The sequence below is a fragment of the Neophocaena asiaeorientalis genome, unplaced genomic scaffold (genome assembly GCF_003031525.2).
Source record: "Neophocaena asiaeorientalis asiaeorientalis breed wild unplaced genomic scaffold, Neophocaena_asiaeorientalis_V1.1 scaffold67, whole genome shotgun sequence".
Taxonomy (NCBI): Eukaryota; Metazoa; Chordata; class Mammalia; order Artiodactyla; family Phocoenidae; genus Neophocaena; species Neophocaena asiaeorientalis.
The window spans coordinates 9,774,962-9,791,726 of record NW_020173731.1 but is presented as its reverse complement, the minus strand read 5'-3'; the positions used below and the strand labels follow the sequence as shown (position 1 = coordinate 9,791,726).

Genomic DNA, 16,765 nt, shown 5'->3' with positions numbered 1-16,765 from the left:
ATATATATATATATATATACTATTGATTTTTGCATGTTAACTTTTTGAATTCTTTTATTATTTATAATAGTCTTACAGTTGAATTCTCTTGGGATTACCCAGTTTGCAATCATATCCTCTGCAAATAGTGATTATTTTACCTCTTACTTTCCATTTTTTATGTTTCTTTTATTTTATTTTTCTTATCTATTTATATCAGTTAGTTATATTAGTCAGGACTCATTCAGAGAAATAGAAATATAAATAATATTATATCTGTTTCATATATAAATGTATATAAAAAAACCCAACCAGTTAGGGTTAGGGTTAGGGTTATATATACATAAATATAAAATAAAGGATTTACTACAGGAATCTGACTTGATACAGTACTGGCAGCTGGTGAAACAGTGTAGAGGAGGCTGTTTCTTCTATGTTTGCTAACGTGGCCTGAGGTCCGCAGGGCAGGCAGTCAAAAAGGGAAGGTGAATGTGAAGTGGGAGATGCAAAACCAAAATGGGACCCACATGGTTGAGTGGAGTATAGACTGGAAGTCACAGTATGGATTAGAGTATACCCATGAGTATTGACTGGGGTTCACATTGTTCTTTCACTGCCTCTTAGCCTTCAGCTTCAAAGATGGGAATGTCTTGTAGAAGCTGTTGCCCTTCCCCACAGTGCTAACATACTTGGATCAGGAGTTGGAGTACATGAAGGAGGACATCCTCCAGGAGCTGGGTTTGCTGTCGTCCTGGCTGTGCCCAATGCCAACAAGGTGATAGCACAGAGAAGCAACAATATGTGTGAACTGCAGTCACGTCTTGTGCTCTGCTCTGATCTTTCAAGCATATACAGAACTTGGGTATTAATTCACTTCCATCGTCTCTTATGGACAACACTAACTTGGCGCTATGCATGGAAGAAAATTCTGGAAAAAGTAATTTCTGCTTAGTTAAGTTGACATAATTTGAATCAACCAGGGTCCATCCCTTGTCAAATTTGGTATTTATATGCACTTGTTTTAACCATACTTAGCTTAACTTCCAGATAAAAGCAATAGCAAAATTATGCTTCCAACTTACATAATACAACTATACCTCATAAAACTGAAAACATGCTAACTCTCTCCCCCAAAGACGATCCTCTTTAAGCAAAGTCATACCTCCCTGTTGATATCCTGTAATTTAAATACTGAGATATAAGCTAAACTACTATTAACACATCTTGTTTAGATGTTAGAGGAATGAAAAAATAAAGAGAAAAAATTTAATTTAGACCAAATCTATTCATATGAAAATAAGAAAGAAATGTTTATAACTATTATGGTTCTTATTTCTGCAACTGGTCATGTGGTTGTAGTTAGTATTTATAACTACCTGCTTCTATTACTCATTCCATATCCACTTTACCCTCAGTCACCACTTCATCTGATCGTGGTTCCTTGCGTAATGGGATCACCTGAACTTTTTTTTTTTTTTCGGTACGCGGGCCTCTCACTGCTGTGGCCTCTCCCGTTGCGGAGCACAGGCTCCGGACGTGCAGGCTCAGTGGCCATGGCTCACGGGCCCAGCCACTCCGCGGCATGTGGGATCGTCCCGGACCGGGGCACGAACCCGTGTCCCCTGCATTGGCAGGCGAACCCTCAACCACTGCACCACCAGGGAAGCCCTGAACTTTTATTCTTGAAGGGTCTGGGCCATTAGCAGTCCTGCCTGTATTGGGTTGTTATAGTTTTCATTGACTTTAATTAGAGGGCATGAAAATAGTACAAAAAGGTGCCCAGGAAATCTCCCTGCATTCCAGACGTATACATCATCACCTTTGTTGCTTTTAAGCAACCCAATTTCCCATGGCTAATCAGGATTAATCACCTCAGTCAGGAAAGTAACACCCTTCTTTGTCTGTTTATTCATTTGCTTGAGGAACCAGACTTGATGAGACCCAAATTCAAGTTTAATTTGCCAGGTAATTTGCCAGATAAAATACAGGATTCCTGGTTTAATTCTAGTGCAAGTATGTCCCATGCAATACTTGGGGCATGCTTATATTAAAAAATGTTTATTGTTTACCTGAAATTCATGTTTAACTAGGCATCCTGGTTATTTATTTGCTAAATTGAGCAAACTTAGTTTAATGGAACTTTTGCTGTGTTAAATGGTAGAAGCATTCCTCCATTGGTTACTAAGACTTCTGGACTAACAGAGAATATTACTTGTATTATTTCTACTTTTTAGAATTTGTTAAGGTTTCTACATTTTAGAATATTATGTACTTCATAATATATAATCAATTTTAATTGATATTCCATAGGCACTTGAAACGAAGTTACATTGTTTACTCTTAGTATACAGACTTTGATATATACATAAGAGGTATACTTTATTTATTAGCTCTTTTGAATCTTTAATTATGCTTTCCTTTATATATCTCAAGCTTAAAGATAAGAATTAAAGTAAATTAATTTCATAATTATTTAATATCACAAAAATTCTTGATAAATAATAGCATACTTTTCTTATGTCCTATGTATTTTCCCATTGCGGAGCACAGGCTTCGGACACGCAGGCTCAGCGGCCATGGCTCACAGGCCCAGCCGCTCTGTGGCACGTGGGATCTTCCCGGACCGGGGCACGAACCTGTGTCCCCTGCATCGGCAGGCGGACTCTCAACCACTGTGCCACCAGGGAAGCCCCGACCCATGTATTTTTTTTATTAAAATTGCTACTACATTTTTTGGTACATAAATATTTATAGCTCTTCACTGCAAATCGAAATCTTTAACACCTTAATATGCCCGTTTTGTGTAATTTAAGGATCTTGATTCTGATGTCCAGTTCATAGGATATTAAAACCAGTATCCCTTATTTTCTTTTTGTTTGCATTTGCTTTATATAACTTTGCCCCTCCTTTTGTTTTTAACCTATCTGAGGTACTTTTAGATTTGTCTCCTGTATACAGCATAGAGTCGAATTTTGTTGCAACTAAAAGGTCTTTTTCTTTCAAAAGGAGACAAGTCCAATTACATTTATTGATATTAGTGATACTTATAGGTTTAATTTTCTCATATTATTTCATATTTTGTACTATATATATATATGTGCAGTTATTTATATATATATATTTAGGAGAGTTCAAAATTTGATTCTAGTGGTTACCTGTATATAATTATTATATCTTTATATAATTAGATATACGTTTAAATACCTTCTTTATTTCTATCTTTATTTTTAAACTTGTTCCTTGTTATAAGTAACAGTAAACTTATCTTGTACTCTCTCCTTCCCTCCCCACCCCTCTGTCTTTTCTACCAGTAAATTTATGTCATTTGTATTATCTTAGTGTTTACTTTGTATTCAACATTAATGTTAAGTACTTATATATGTCTATAGCTTGATTTTACTTCCAGCACTTACAGATGAGGCAATCAATGAGTTTGGTTTTTTTCCACTCTGTCCCTCATCTCCTTTTCTTTTTTTTTTTTTTTTTACAATTATCCATTTTATTTATAGGCATTTACTTATTAAGGAAAGATACTAAAGAGCACTAGACCAACTGTGAAATCACTTAGAAAGTTCTATGAGAGCAGAAACCATATGGACTATTTCCATTTCATCCTACCACCACTATACTCCCCCCAACTCAGGACCTGTGGCTTAAAGATTTTTTTTTTTGCACACAGAGGTTATTCTAAACATAGTGATTGCAGACTGCAACAACAAGGCTGTGACTCTAGACTCTTACTCCATGAATATATCATGGCTTTTTGTTCTCAAGATATATTACCAAGATGAAATAGCCTAAATTGTTTATCTATTACAATTAAACCCAACAATCACTTTGCATTGAGAAAGCCAAGTAATTTTATATTAAATAGTAAATAGGCTTAAAATGACCTTTGGGATTGGAAGGGCTCAAACTGATAAAATTGAAAGTTACAGCCTATCTTAGTGTCCCATAATCTCTTAGGATTATTCAAAAGCAATGCTTAAGTATACATAGTAAGGGAAATAAACAATTATAGAGAAAGAAGAGAAAAAATGAGTGTGGTTAAAAGTTATCCTACATTAAAAGAATTTTAATATCCTGCATTTCATGCATCTGTAATGAAACCACAATTTTGTAGGTGTTTCATTCTTTTAAGATGAAAAGGTTTTTAATATATATTTGGACAAAGAATGATATCTATATCCATGTATCTATATATCTATATCTCATATAGATATATGTGCTGGTTTTTAAATGAGTAAAGATAAGCTATATTGACATAGTGAAGAATGTGCCAGTTTTGGCAATACAGAAGGACTGAATAGAAAAAGCATTTAAATTTAAATCAGTAAACTACACTTCTGGTTCTAACACAAACTGTGTAATCCTAAACAGATCAAACTAACTCTTTGTAGGTCCTTTCCTTCTCTGTGTTTCCCACTCAGAGAAGTTCCTTTAGCATTTGTTGTAGAGAGGGTTTGGTGGTGCTGAATTCTCTTAGCTTTTGCTTGTCTGTAAAGCTTTTGATTTCTCCATTGAATCTGAATGAGATCCTTGCCTGGTAGAGTAATCTTGGTTGTAGGTTCTTCCCTTTCATCACTTCAAGTATATCATGTCACTTCCTTCTGGCTTGTAGAGTTTCTTTTGAGAAATCAGCTGTTAACCTTATGGGAGGTCCCTTGTATTTTATTTGTCATTTTTCCCTTGCTGCTTTCAATAATTTTTCTTTGTCTTTAATTTTTGCCAATTTGATTACTATGTGTCTCAGCGTGTTTATCCTTGGGTTTATCCTGTATGGGACTCGTTGTGCTTCCCAGATTGGGTGGCTATTTCCTTTTCCATGTTAGGGAAGTTTTCAACTATAATCTCTTCAAATATTTTCTTGGGTCCTTTCTCTCTCTCTTCTCCTTCTGGGACCCCTATAATGTGCATGCTGTTGTGTTTAATGTTGTCCCAGAGGTCTCTTAGGCTGTCTTCATTTCTTTTCATTCTGTTTTCTTTATTCCATTCTGCAGCAGTGAATTCCAACATTCTGTCTTCCAGGTCACATATCCATTCTTCTGCCTCAGTTATTCTGCTATTGATTCCTTCTAGTGTAGCTTTCATTTCAGTAATTGTATTGTTCATCTGTGTTTGTTTGTTCTTTAATTCTTCTAGGTCTTTGTTAAACATTTCTTGCATCTTCTTGATCTTTGCCTCCATTGTTTTTCTGAGGTCCTGGATCATCTTCACTATCATTATTCTGAACTCTTTTTCTGGAAGGTTGCCTATCTCCACTTTATTTAGTTGTTTTTCTGGGGTTTTATCTTGTTCCTTCATCTGGTACATAGTCCTCTGCCTTTTCATCTTGTCTATCTTTCTGTGAATGTGGTTTTTGTTCCACAGGCTGCAGGATTGTAGTTCTTCTTGCTTCTGCTGTCTGTCCTCTGGTGGATCTCCTATTTTTGTTAATTATATCATCTCAACTTGTCAGAGCACATAACATTTATATTTCATTCAGTCACTCTTAACCACACCTTTTTGTCTTAGATCTGCATGCTCAGTACTATCAGTTGTTTTTTGTTTTTGTTTTTGCTAGTTTCTCCTGTAATCTCTGGGTTGGCTATAGTTTGTCCTCTGGTGATTTCCAAGGAAAAGTCTCTGAGTAAAAATTACTGTTGAATTATTGCAGCTTTAAATACTGTCTGAGGCTTTGCTACTTAAAAGATAATGTGGCTGGATATAAAGTCCTTGGCTCATACTTTCTTTTCTTGAATATCTTATAGATATTGCTGTGTCTGTTTTTCTGGAGGATGTTGCTTTAGAGAACTCTGGGTTTTTTACTCTTATATGTGACTTAGTCTTTGCTTGGCTGTCCAAAGTTATTCTGTATCTTTTAAATCTAGTAATCCTACTCTTAGTTGTTTTGATATGGACAATTTTTCGTTGCTATATGGTGTACAATTTAAAAATGTAGATTAAAATATTATTTTATTTCTGTAACACTTACCAGAAATATATCTAAAGATAGCTATTTTGTTCTGTTTTGTGTTCCTTCTTTAGGTTGTCCAATTAAGTATATGTTGATTCTCCTATGCTTGTCATATATATCTAACATTTTTTCTCCACTTTTTGGATATTATTGTTTCATTTTGTTTGATTTTCTCATGTTTCCCTTACTGTGTATGGCTCCCAAGAGGGAAAGTGAGAAGATTCAGAACTAACATCCTGTTGGAACACCAAAGTGTTCCTATTGGAGTAACCAAAAACAACACTTTTCACTTGATTTCCTGGCTAGGTTAGAAAAATTACATTTTTAAGAAATTTCAAGATAAAGAAATGCTTAATTCTTAGTGTAGTTTACCTTAGTAAAATTACTATTAAATTATCATTAAAAAGTTATTAGTAAATAAATTTCAGGGCCTCTTAGATTGCTGAAGGTAACATTTATATTCGTGTTCAGTCACATTATAGGTTTATTCCTTGATAATAGTACAATTTGAAATTGTACTAATGATGCTTTTTTTTTTTTTTTTTCTGTAACTCATATCGGGTAGTAAAACAAACTGAAGAAAGCTTAGGACGTGTCAAGAGCCATAGAAATGGGGGGTCATGAAGTGGGAGTTAATGGTGTATGAGAGAGGGCAAGCATCTGGACATCAGGAGGTGGCAAAGCAGAGGACAAGAGAGTTTGGCGCCAGTAATCTGGCTGGTACACTCATCCAAAGAAAATTGCAGAACACACTCAAATGAGTCTTTTACTCTACATTGTCCTGCTTGAGCTCTGAATGAACTCCATGCCTGATATCTAGTCAGCGTCCAATAATAGATTACAGAATAAAAGAACAAGTGAACACACACATCTCATTGCAGTGATAACATTTTACAAAATGGAGTTCTCAATAGGAAATGTTACCTGAAAAAACATTATTTCTCCATTTTTAATATTGAGTAATAAATCCATTTGTTCAGACTCCTTTATTCAAATTAATTTATAGTAGGAATAATTCCATTAAAATCTTTGATCCTATCTTACTCAGGTATATCTTAACTGGCTCAGCCACTAGTTTTTGTGAGATCCAAGATAAAGGAGTTGGCTGGAGTGATCCTCTCCCCATTTGCGAAAGTAAGTAAAGACTTTTTTTGACTTGCCTCTAAACCTAAACCATGTTATGTAATAAAACTCCTGTGCATCTTTGCTGCTTCTTATACCCTTCATTAGAATTTGCATCATGAATGTTAGATTTGTAAGGATGCTTTCCCTAATTATTTCTTCCTCTTCACTCACTCATCTCAGTTGTCAAGTGTGAGCCTCCTCCAGCCATCAGCAATGGGAAGCACAATGGTGGAGATGAAGACTTCTACACTTATGGCTCTTCTGTCACCTACAGCTGTGACCCTGACTTCTCAATGTTAGGCACAGCCTCCATTTCTTGCAGACTGGAAAATAAGACAATAGGTGTCTGGAATCCAAGCCCTCCTATTTGTAAAAGTAAGTCATAAAGATGAATTTTGGTTTGAATTTTTTGTTTAAAAGAAAAAGGAAGGTAAATGTATTGGGGGAAGTGAAATGATTCAAAGACAAACTAATTATTGCAATGATGCAGTCATTTTTTTGGTAAACTGCTGCTTATGCATGACGTACCAGTATGTGGTAATAAATAACACTGATATCTCATTGGCTTTGTGAAGTAAAAGGTTTTTTTTTTTAAATTAAAGTATCAATATAATTGACTCACAATATTATATTAGTTTCAGGTATACTACACGGTGATTTGATATTTTTATACAGTACAAAATGATCACCACAAATCTGGTTACCATCTGTCACCTTACACTATTACAATATTATTGACTATATTCTTTATGCTGTATGTTACATCTTGAGATGTATTTATTTTATAGCTGAAAGTTTGTACCCCTTAATTCCCTTCATCTATTTTGCTTTGCACCCCCTTCCGCCCTGCCACTTCCCTTCCTTGTGGTGACCAACAATTTGTTCTCTGTATCTATGAGTCTGTTTCTGTTTTATGTTTGTTTTGTTTTAGATTCCACACATAATTGAAATCATGTATTTGTCTTTCTCTGCCTGACATTTCACTTAGCGTAATACCCTCTAATTCCATCCATGTTATTGCAAACGGCAAGATTTTATTCTTTTTTTATGGTATATATATATATATATATATATATATATATATATATATATGGCACATCTTCTTCATCCATACCTCTATTGATGGACACTGTGGTTGCTTCCATATCTTGGCTATTGTAAATAATGCTTCAATGAACATTGGGGTCACATATATCTTTTCAAATTAGTGTTTTTGTTTTCTCCAGATAAATAGTAAGGAATGGAATTCCTGGATTGTATGGTAGTCCTATTTTTAGTTTTTTGAGGACACTCCATACTGTTTCCCATAGTGACTATACCAATTTACATTCCCATCAATGGTGCACAAGTGTTCTTTCTTTATCCGCATCCTTGCCAACAGTTTTTATTTCTTGTCTTTTTGATAATAGCCATTCTGACACATGTGAGGTGGTATCTCATTGTGGTTTTGATTTGCATTTCCCTGGTGATTAGTGATGTTGAACATCTTTTAATGTGCCTGTTGGCTATCTGTATGTCTTTTTTGAAAAAAATGTCTATTCAGGTCCTCTGTCCATTTTTTAATCAGAGTTTTTATATTGATTTGTATGAGTTGTTTATGGATTTTAGACATTAGCCCTTATTAGATATATCATTTTCAAATATCTCCTCCCATTCAGTAGGTTGCTTTTTTGTTTTGCTGTTGGTTTCATTTGCTGTGTGAAAGCTTTTTGGTTTGATGCAGTCCCATTCTTTTTTTTTTTTTTTTTTGCTTTTGTTGCCCATGCCTGAGGAAACAGATCCAACTAAAAAAATACTGATAATACTAATGTTAAAGAGGTCACTGACTATGTTTTCTTCTAGGAGTTTTATAGTTTCAGGTCTTACATTTAAATATTTAATCGATTTTGAAGTTATTTTTGTATATGGTGTAAGAAAGTGGTCTAGTTTCATTCTTTTGCATGTAGCTGTCCAGTTTTCCCAACACTATTTACTGAAGAGTCTGTCTTTTCCCCACTGTATGCTCTTGCCTCCTTTATCCTAGAAAAATTGACCATATAAGCATTTATTTCTGGGCTCTCTGTTTTGTTCCATTGATCTGTGTGTCTGTTTTTGTTCCAGGACCACACTGTTTTGATTACTAAAGTTTTACAGTATAGTTTCAAATCAGTGAGCATGATAACTCTTGCTTTGTTCTTCTTTATCAAGATTGCTTTGGCTATTTGAGGTCTTTTGTAGTTCCATACAGATTTTAGGATTATTTGTTCTAGTTCTGTGATAAATGCCATGGGTATTTTGATAGGGATTGATAAATCTGTAGATTGCTTTGGGTAGTATGGACATTTTAACAATATTAATTCTTCCAATCTATGAACACATGATATGTTTTCATTTTCTGGTGTCATCTTCAATATATTTTATCAATGTTTTGTAGTTTTCAGTGTACAGGACTTTCACTTCCTTGGTTTAATTTATTCCTAGATATTTTATTCATTTTGATGCAGTTGTAAATGGGATTGTTTTCTTATTTCTCTTTCTGATAGTCTGCTATTAGTGTATAGAAATTAAACAAATTTCTGTATATTGAATTTGTATCCTGCAACTTTAATGAATGCATCTCTTAATTCTAATAGTTTTTTTTTGTGGAGTCCTTAGGTTTTCTATATATAGTATCATGGCACTGGCAAATAGTGACAGTTACTCCTTCCCTTCCAATTTGGATTCCTTTTATTTCTTTTCTTGTCTGATTGCTGTGGCTAAGACTTCCAATACTATGGTTAATAAAAGTAGTGAGAGGGGGCATCCTTGTCTTATTCTTGATCTTTGAGAAAAAGCTTTCATCTTTTAATGACTGATTTTGATATTAGCTTTGGGTTTGTCATAAATGGCCTGTGATATCAGTTGTATCTTCTCTTTTACTTTTGAGTTTGTTTGAGCCATCTCTCTTCTTTTTCATTGCTTTTTCCTATATTTTTTAGTCATTATTTTATTTACTTTCACTGTGTTTTTTATTATTTCATTTCTCCTACTAATTTTAGGGTTTTTTTTTTTTCTAATTCTTTTGGGTCTTTTAGGTGTAAAGTTTGATTGTTTATTTCAGATTATTCTTGTTTCTTGATGTAGGCCTATATTGCTATGAACTTCCCTCTTCTAACTGCTTTTGCTGCAACCCATAGATTTTGGAAAATTGTGTTTCCATTTTTATTTCTCTCAATGTATGTTTTGATTTTCTTTTTGATTTCTTCATTGACCGATTGGTTGTTTAGTATCAGGCTGTTTAGCCTCCACATGTTTATATTTTTCCATTTTTCTTTTTATAATTGATTTCCAATTTCATATCATTGTGTTTGGAAAAGAGAACTCAATCTTCTTAAATTTATAGAAACTTGTATTGTGGCCTAATATGGGATCTATTCTGGAGAATGTTCTATATGCACTTGAGAATGTGTATTCTGCAGTTTTTAGATAGAATGTTTTGTATATATCTATTAAAACTATCTGATCTAATATGTCATTTAAGGTCAATATTTCCTTATTAATGTTCTGTCTTGATGATCTATCCATTGATGCAAGGCCATACTACCCTTTGCCAGATGTTACTTGCCCATTTATATAGGCATTTGAGAGAGACAATTGGACTTGTTCCTTTAGAAAGCCCTAACATTATTTGATTCCATGCATATATGCAGCGTATATTCTATGCATATATGCACACTATTATTGCATTACTATCAGTTTCTCCCTTTGTGTTTGTGAACATTTGTTTAATATATTGTATTTAGGTGTTTCTATGTTGGGTGCATTGATATCTATAAATGTTATATCCTCTTCTTAGATTGACCCTTTATTATTAAGTAATGTCCTTCTTTGTCTTTTGTTATAGTATTTTTTTTAAAGTCTCTTTGGTCTGTTATGAGTATTGCTATCCCAGCTTTCCTGTTGTTTTCATTTGCATGGAGTATCTTTTTCCATCCCTTCACCTTCAGTCTGTGTATGTTTAGCTCTAGAATGAGTCTCTTTTAGGCAGTATATAAAAGGGCCTTTAAAATTTTTTTTATCCTTTCAGCCACCTATGTCTTTTAATTGGTCCATTTAGTCCATTTACATTTAAAGTGATTATTGATATGAATGTACTTGCTGCTATTTTGTTAATTGTTTTCTGTTTTGTTTTGGTTTTTTATGGTAGTTCTTTTTTGTTCCTCTCTTCTTCTCTTAGTCTTTTCCCTTGTGGTTTGATGATTTTCTCTAGTGTTATGTGTTTGGGTTCCTTTCTCTTTAATTTTTGCATAACTATTGTAGGTTTCTGGTTTGTTGTTACCATGATGTTTATATATATATATATATATATATATATATATATATCTTTTTATTTTAAATTGATAGTCACTTAAGTTCAAATGAATTCTAAGAGCACTATATTGTTTCTGCCCCCCCATTCTACATTTTTCACATTAGAGTTTACAACTTTTTATTTTGTTTATCCCTTAAACTACTTATTATAGTTATAGTTGATTTTGCTACTTTTGTCTTTTACCTTTTATACTACTATTTTAAGTGGCAGATCCACTGCCCTTACTATATATTTGCCTTTACCAGTGAGATTTTTTTCTTTCATATATTTTCTTTTCTTTTTTTATTTTGGTGGTGCACGGGCCTCTCACTGTTGTGGCCTCTTCCATTGCAGAGCACAGGCTCCAGATGCACAGGCTCAGCGGCCATGGCTCACGGGCCCAGCTGCTCCACAGCATGTGGGATCTTCCTGGATTGGGGCATGAACCTGTGTCCCCTGCATCAGCAGGCGGACTCTCAACCACTGCACCACCAGGGAAGCCCCATATATTTTCTTATTTCTAGTTGTGGCCTTTTCTTTTCTGCTTACAAAAGACCCTTTAACATTTTTTGTAAGGCTGGTTTAGTGGTGATGAACTCCTTTCATTTTTGCTTGTCTGTAAAACTCTTTATCTCTCCTTCAATTGTGAATGATTCCCTTGCTGGGTAAAGTATTCTTGGTTGTAAGTTTTTTCCTTTCAGCACTTTAAATACATCTTGCCACTCCCTTCTGGCCTGCAGAATTTCTGCTGAAAAATTATCTGGTAGACTTATGAGGGGTTCTCTTGTACATGACAAGTTGTTTTTCTTTTGCTGTCTTTAAAATTCTCAAACTTTAACTTTTGTCTTTTTTGTGTGTGTGTGTGTGGTATGCGGGCCTCCCACTGCTGTGGCCTCTCCCGTTGCGGAGCACAGGCTCCGGACACTCAGGCCCAGCGACCATGGCTCACAGACCTAGCCACTCCGCAGCACGTGGGGTCTTCCTGGACCGGGGCATGAACCCGTGTCCCCCACATCGGCAGGTGGACTCTCAACCACTGCACCACCAGGGAAGCCCACTTTTGTCATTTAAATTATGATAATGTCTTGGTGTGGATCTCTTTTCATTTATCTTGCTTGGGGTTCTCTGTACTTCCTGGACCTGGATATCTGTTTCCTTCCCCAGGTTAGAGAAATTTTTAGCCACTATTTCTTCAAACAAATTTTCTTCCCCTTTATCTTCTCTATTCTCCATTAATGAAAATGTTAGTTTCCTTGATGTTGCGCTAGATGCATCTTAAACTAGCCTCATTAATTTTTTTTTCTTTTTGCTGTTCTGATTGGGTGATTTCTACTATTCTTTCAGATCACTTATCCATTCTTCTGTACCACCTAACCTGCTATTGATTCCTTCTAGTGTATTTTATTTTATTTATTGTATTCTTCAGCTCTAACTGGTTCTTTTTTATATTTTCTAACTCTGTGTTAAAGTTCTTTCTGTGTTCCTTCACTCTTCTCCTGAGTTCAGTGAGCATCTTTATAATCATTTTTTACTCTTTATCAGATAAATTACTTATCTCTATTTCATTAGGGTTTTTAAAAATAGGGTTTTATTTTATTCTTTCACTGGAAACATATTCCTCTGTCTCTTCATTTTATTTGACTTTCCATGTTTGTGTCTATGAATTAGGCAAAACAGAATGAGCATGGGCTGGGGGATCCTGGCACTCACTGCATTGGGTCTGCCTTTATGGTACAGTTGGAGCTGGAATGGGTGCATGTGGGAGGGGGTCCCAGGGTGCTCTGCCCAAGAACCACCCTGGGGGGATGGCTGGAGCTGGAATGGGTATGGGCTTGGGGTAAGGGTGTCCCAACGACAAAGTAAAAGTTGATTCTCATACATATTGAGTTTGCTGCCTGTCCAGGAAACTCTCTAGGGAAGCTATAGTTTAGGTGTTAGTTTAGCAACCATCTCAGTAATCCAGATTGCTTCAATCTTATGATATCAAAATGTGCTTTCACAATCCCTTTAGTAGAGGAAGAGAGAAAATCAAATTGTCCCCTGGCTTTAAGAGCTTTTTTCCTGGAAATGACCACATATCACTTTGCATTTCAGCCTTTCGTCCAAAACTAGTAATGTGTAGACGCTACTCATCCTAAGGGAACTGAGGAATATCACCTTTTGTCTGTGCAGGAAGCAGAACTGGAAATACTGTTTAGCACTTTTCATGTCAACCACATATACCTACAGAGCAAGTAAAACCTATTAAACACCGGAAGTTCAACAGGACAAAGCAAACAGTAATTGAGCAAGAAGAAATATTGTGGCATTGCTAGTTTGCTAATCTAAGGCATCTTCCTTTGCTACTAAGCACCCACACAATATCACTTACTATTCTGACTCAGCACAGGACACAATCAAATTGGGGATAAACGAGCATGATACTGCAAACCATTTAAAATGCCTGAAGAACTCTCGTGAGTTCAGGATGAAGGTGAAAGGCAGGCACTGAAAGCCTTTAACCAAAATGTGCTGAATGTTAGAAAGGTAACTCTGGCTGCAGAATGGACAACAATTTGAAGTGGGACAAAACTTAAACCATAGGTACCTGTTGCAACTATCTTGCTAAGTAGTGAAGCTCCTTCAACTGTTGCCATGGCAGTGGGCCTGGAGAGAAATTGAGGAATCCTAGAGGAATTAAAGTGGCAGGACTGACAGGACTTGATGACTGACTGCTGTGGGGTAGGAGGCAGGGGCAATTTGTTCTTTGCTTATGATGGTACAGCTCTCTGATGCCCTGGCTACCTCTGCATCATGACTATCACATCATTACCACTGACCACTGACCCACCATCAAAATCATCCAGGAGAGCAGGTCATTATAGGAAGAGGTTTTGAGGACCTCAAGATATGTTTTTTTCCTGGATTATATATGGCTAGTTTTTCTTGGGAAAGTGAAGAAGTTAGAGTTATCCACAATCATCTCACAATAGAACCTACATGATGGGATCTCATTTTACTGAGGCTTTTAAAAGTTGAAAAAAGGGCTTCCCTGGTGGCGCAGTGGTTGAGAGTCCGCCTGCCGATGCAGGGGACGCGGGTTCGTGCCCCGGTCTGGGAAGATCCCACATGCCGCGGAGCGGCTGGGCCCGTGAGCCCTGGCCACTGAGCCTGCGCAACCGGCGCCTGTGCTCCGCAACGGGAGAGGCCACAACAGTGAGAAGCCCGCGTACCGCAAAAAAAACCCCACAAAAAAGTTGAAAGAAAAAGCATATATATCAATACATATATAACCCATTTGTCTTTTCTTTTGAGTTTTTAGAAATCACTTGTCCTCAGCCAGTGGTTAATGATGGAAAAATAATCTCTGGATTTGGACCCATCTATACTTATAAACAGACTATTGTATTTGACTGCAATAAAGGTTATCGTCTCAAGGGCAACAAGTTAATCCATTGTGGAGCTGATAACAGCTGGCATCCTCCTCCTCCCATTTGTGAACTCAGTAAGTATGGGCCATGAAAGAGTTTCAATGTCTGGCATCTAAAGATATCCAGAAATATTGATGGGGACATACTTATATGCCTAAGCCCATTTGAATCACAGTAAAAATTTAAATTTAGATCAATCCGTCAGTTTTTTTCTTGTTGGAAAAAAGAATGACTACACTACACTGTGCAAGGTCATATAACACCACAAAAGGCTGCCACACGCAGTTGTGCACACTGCAACCCTAAAGAGAGATGTAGCCTTGTAGACGGTGTGGATTAGTATGTTTATTTCAATAATTTTCTTGCAGTTGATAGAAAATTGCTTTGTTCTAGCAAAAATCATTATATTATGGTGATTGTTTTAAAAGATATATAGTAAAGTGTCCTGAGGGAAAAATGCCTTTTTCTAACTTGCACAAAATTATTGTATGGACTAATTATGATTCTGATACTCTGAAATTATAAACTCATGTGGATCACTAAAAATTATCTTTTTTTTAAATTAATTTTTATTGGAGTACAGTTGCTTTACAGTATTGTGTTAGTTTCTACTGTACAGAAAAATGAATCAGCCATACATGTATATATATCCTCTCCCTTTTGGACTTCCCTTCCATTCAGGTCACCACAGTGCATTAAGTAGAGTTCCCTGTTAAAAATTATCTTAATGGTAACAATGATAACTTGGTGCTAGTCTAAGTACATAACAAGAATTAATTCAATGAATTCTGTCCAGAATTGTGGGCACTGTTATTACCCTCATTTTAAGGATGAGAAATCCATTCACAGAGGTTATTTGACATGTCCAGAATAGGCAAATCCATTGAGAGAGAAAGAATTTTAGTGGTTTCCAGGGCCTGGGAGGAGGCAAGACTAGGAGGTGACTCCTAACTAGTACAGAGTTTCTTTTTGGGTTGACAAAAATATCCTAAAATTGGATAGGGGTGATGGTTTCACAACTCTGTGGATATAGTAAAAACCATTGGATAGTGTATTTTAAATGGGTGAATTTTATGTTATGTGACTTGTGTCTTAATAAAACTTAAAAAAGACCCTTACCCTTGAAGATAAAAATAAAATAAACATCCAACTTGACAGATGTTTCTATTACATTTCCATACTGTGAACCAGTAGCAGCAGCAAAGAGTGAAGAGGACAAGATACAAGGTTTAGGCTCAGAAGTCACTTTGTGCATGGTTTGTTCTTGCCAAACCTTTAAATGATAAAGTTTCTGGTGTCATCTGGATAAGGGGAATGACTCTTGTTTATTTTCTCCTATCAGTCAGGAAACAAAAGAGTTAGATTTATTTGTCTGCAACATTTCTCCAGTCATATCCACCTAGCAAGCCCAGTGCTTCAATTCAGATACCAAACTTTCTGAAGTAAAATGAAGAGGAAGAAGAATTCATATTTTGAATAGTTGGCACGACACACAGAAACCACTTGTTAGTGCCCTTAGTAAGGACCTCTCTGGTGCCTTGCACATTTGGGTACATGTCCATGTGTGTTTTCTGGTGTGACTGATTCATCAGCTATGGCAGGCTGGTTCCTGGCTGAATGAGCACATGACACCCTTTGATAGGACAGGCTCATTGATCACTGTTGCATCCCTAGTAACAGTGTCCTTTTCCCTTGTTCTTCCTTTATGGGCAGATGGCTGTGCTGGCTTACCACATATCCCCCATGCCATGTGGGGAAAATATGGCTACCAGAAGCCAACAGAAGAGGAAGTGTATGATATTGGGACTGAACTGAGGTACTTCTGCACTTCTGGCTATAAACCCAAGGCAGATGGGCCCACGACTGTGACTTGTCAGAGAAATTTGGAGTGGACCCCATACATACAATGTGAGGGTGAGTTTCTTTTTTAAAAATTTTTTCGTATATTAAATATCCAGTATGTGCTAGGATTTTCCATCTTAAATG

General features: G+C 36.0%; 1 protein-coding gene across 2 annotated transcripts in view; it reads left to right on the top strand.

Moving 5' to 3' along the window:
• Window positions 1-16,765, top strand: part of LOC112403525 (C4b-binding protein alpha chain) — a 41,640-nt gene that overhangs the window by 16,382 nt on the left and 8,493 nt on the right. For both annotated transcript variants that reach the window (XM_024751056.1, XM_024751054.1), the window contains exons 5-8: window positions 6,984-7,069; window positions 7,241-7,435; window positions 14,671-14,853; window positions 16,493-16,693. In XM_024751056.1, the coding sequence (XP_024606824.1) occupies window positions 6,984-7,069; window positions 7,241-7,435; window positions 14,671-14,853; window positions 16,493-16,693 (665 nt within the window). The remainder of the gene's footprint in view (window positions 1-6,983; window positions 7,070-7,240; window positions 7,436-14,670; window positions 14,854-16,492; window positions 16,694-16,765) is intronic.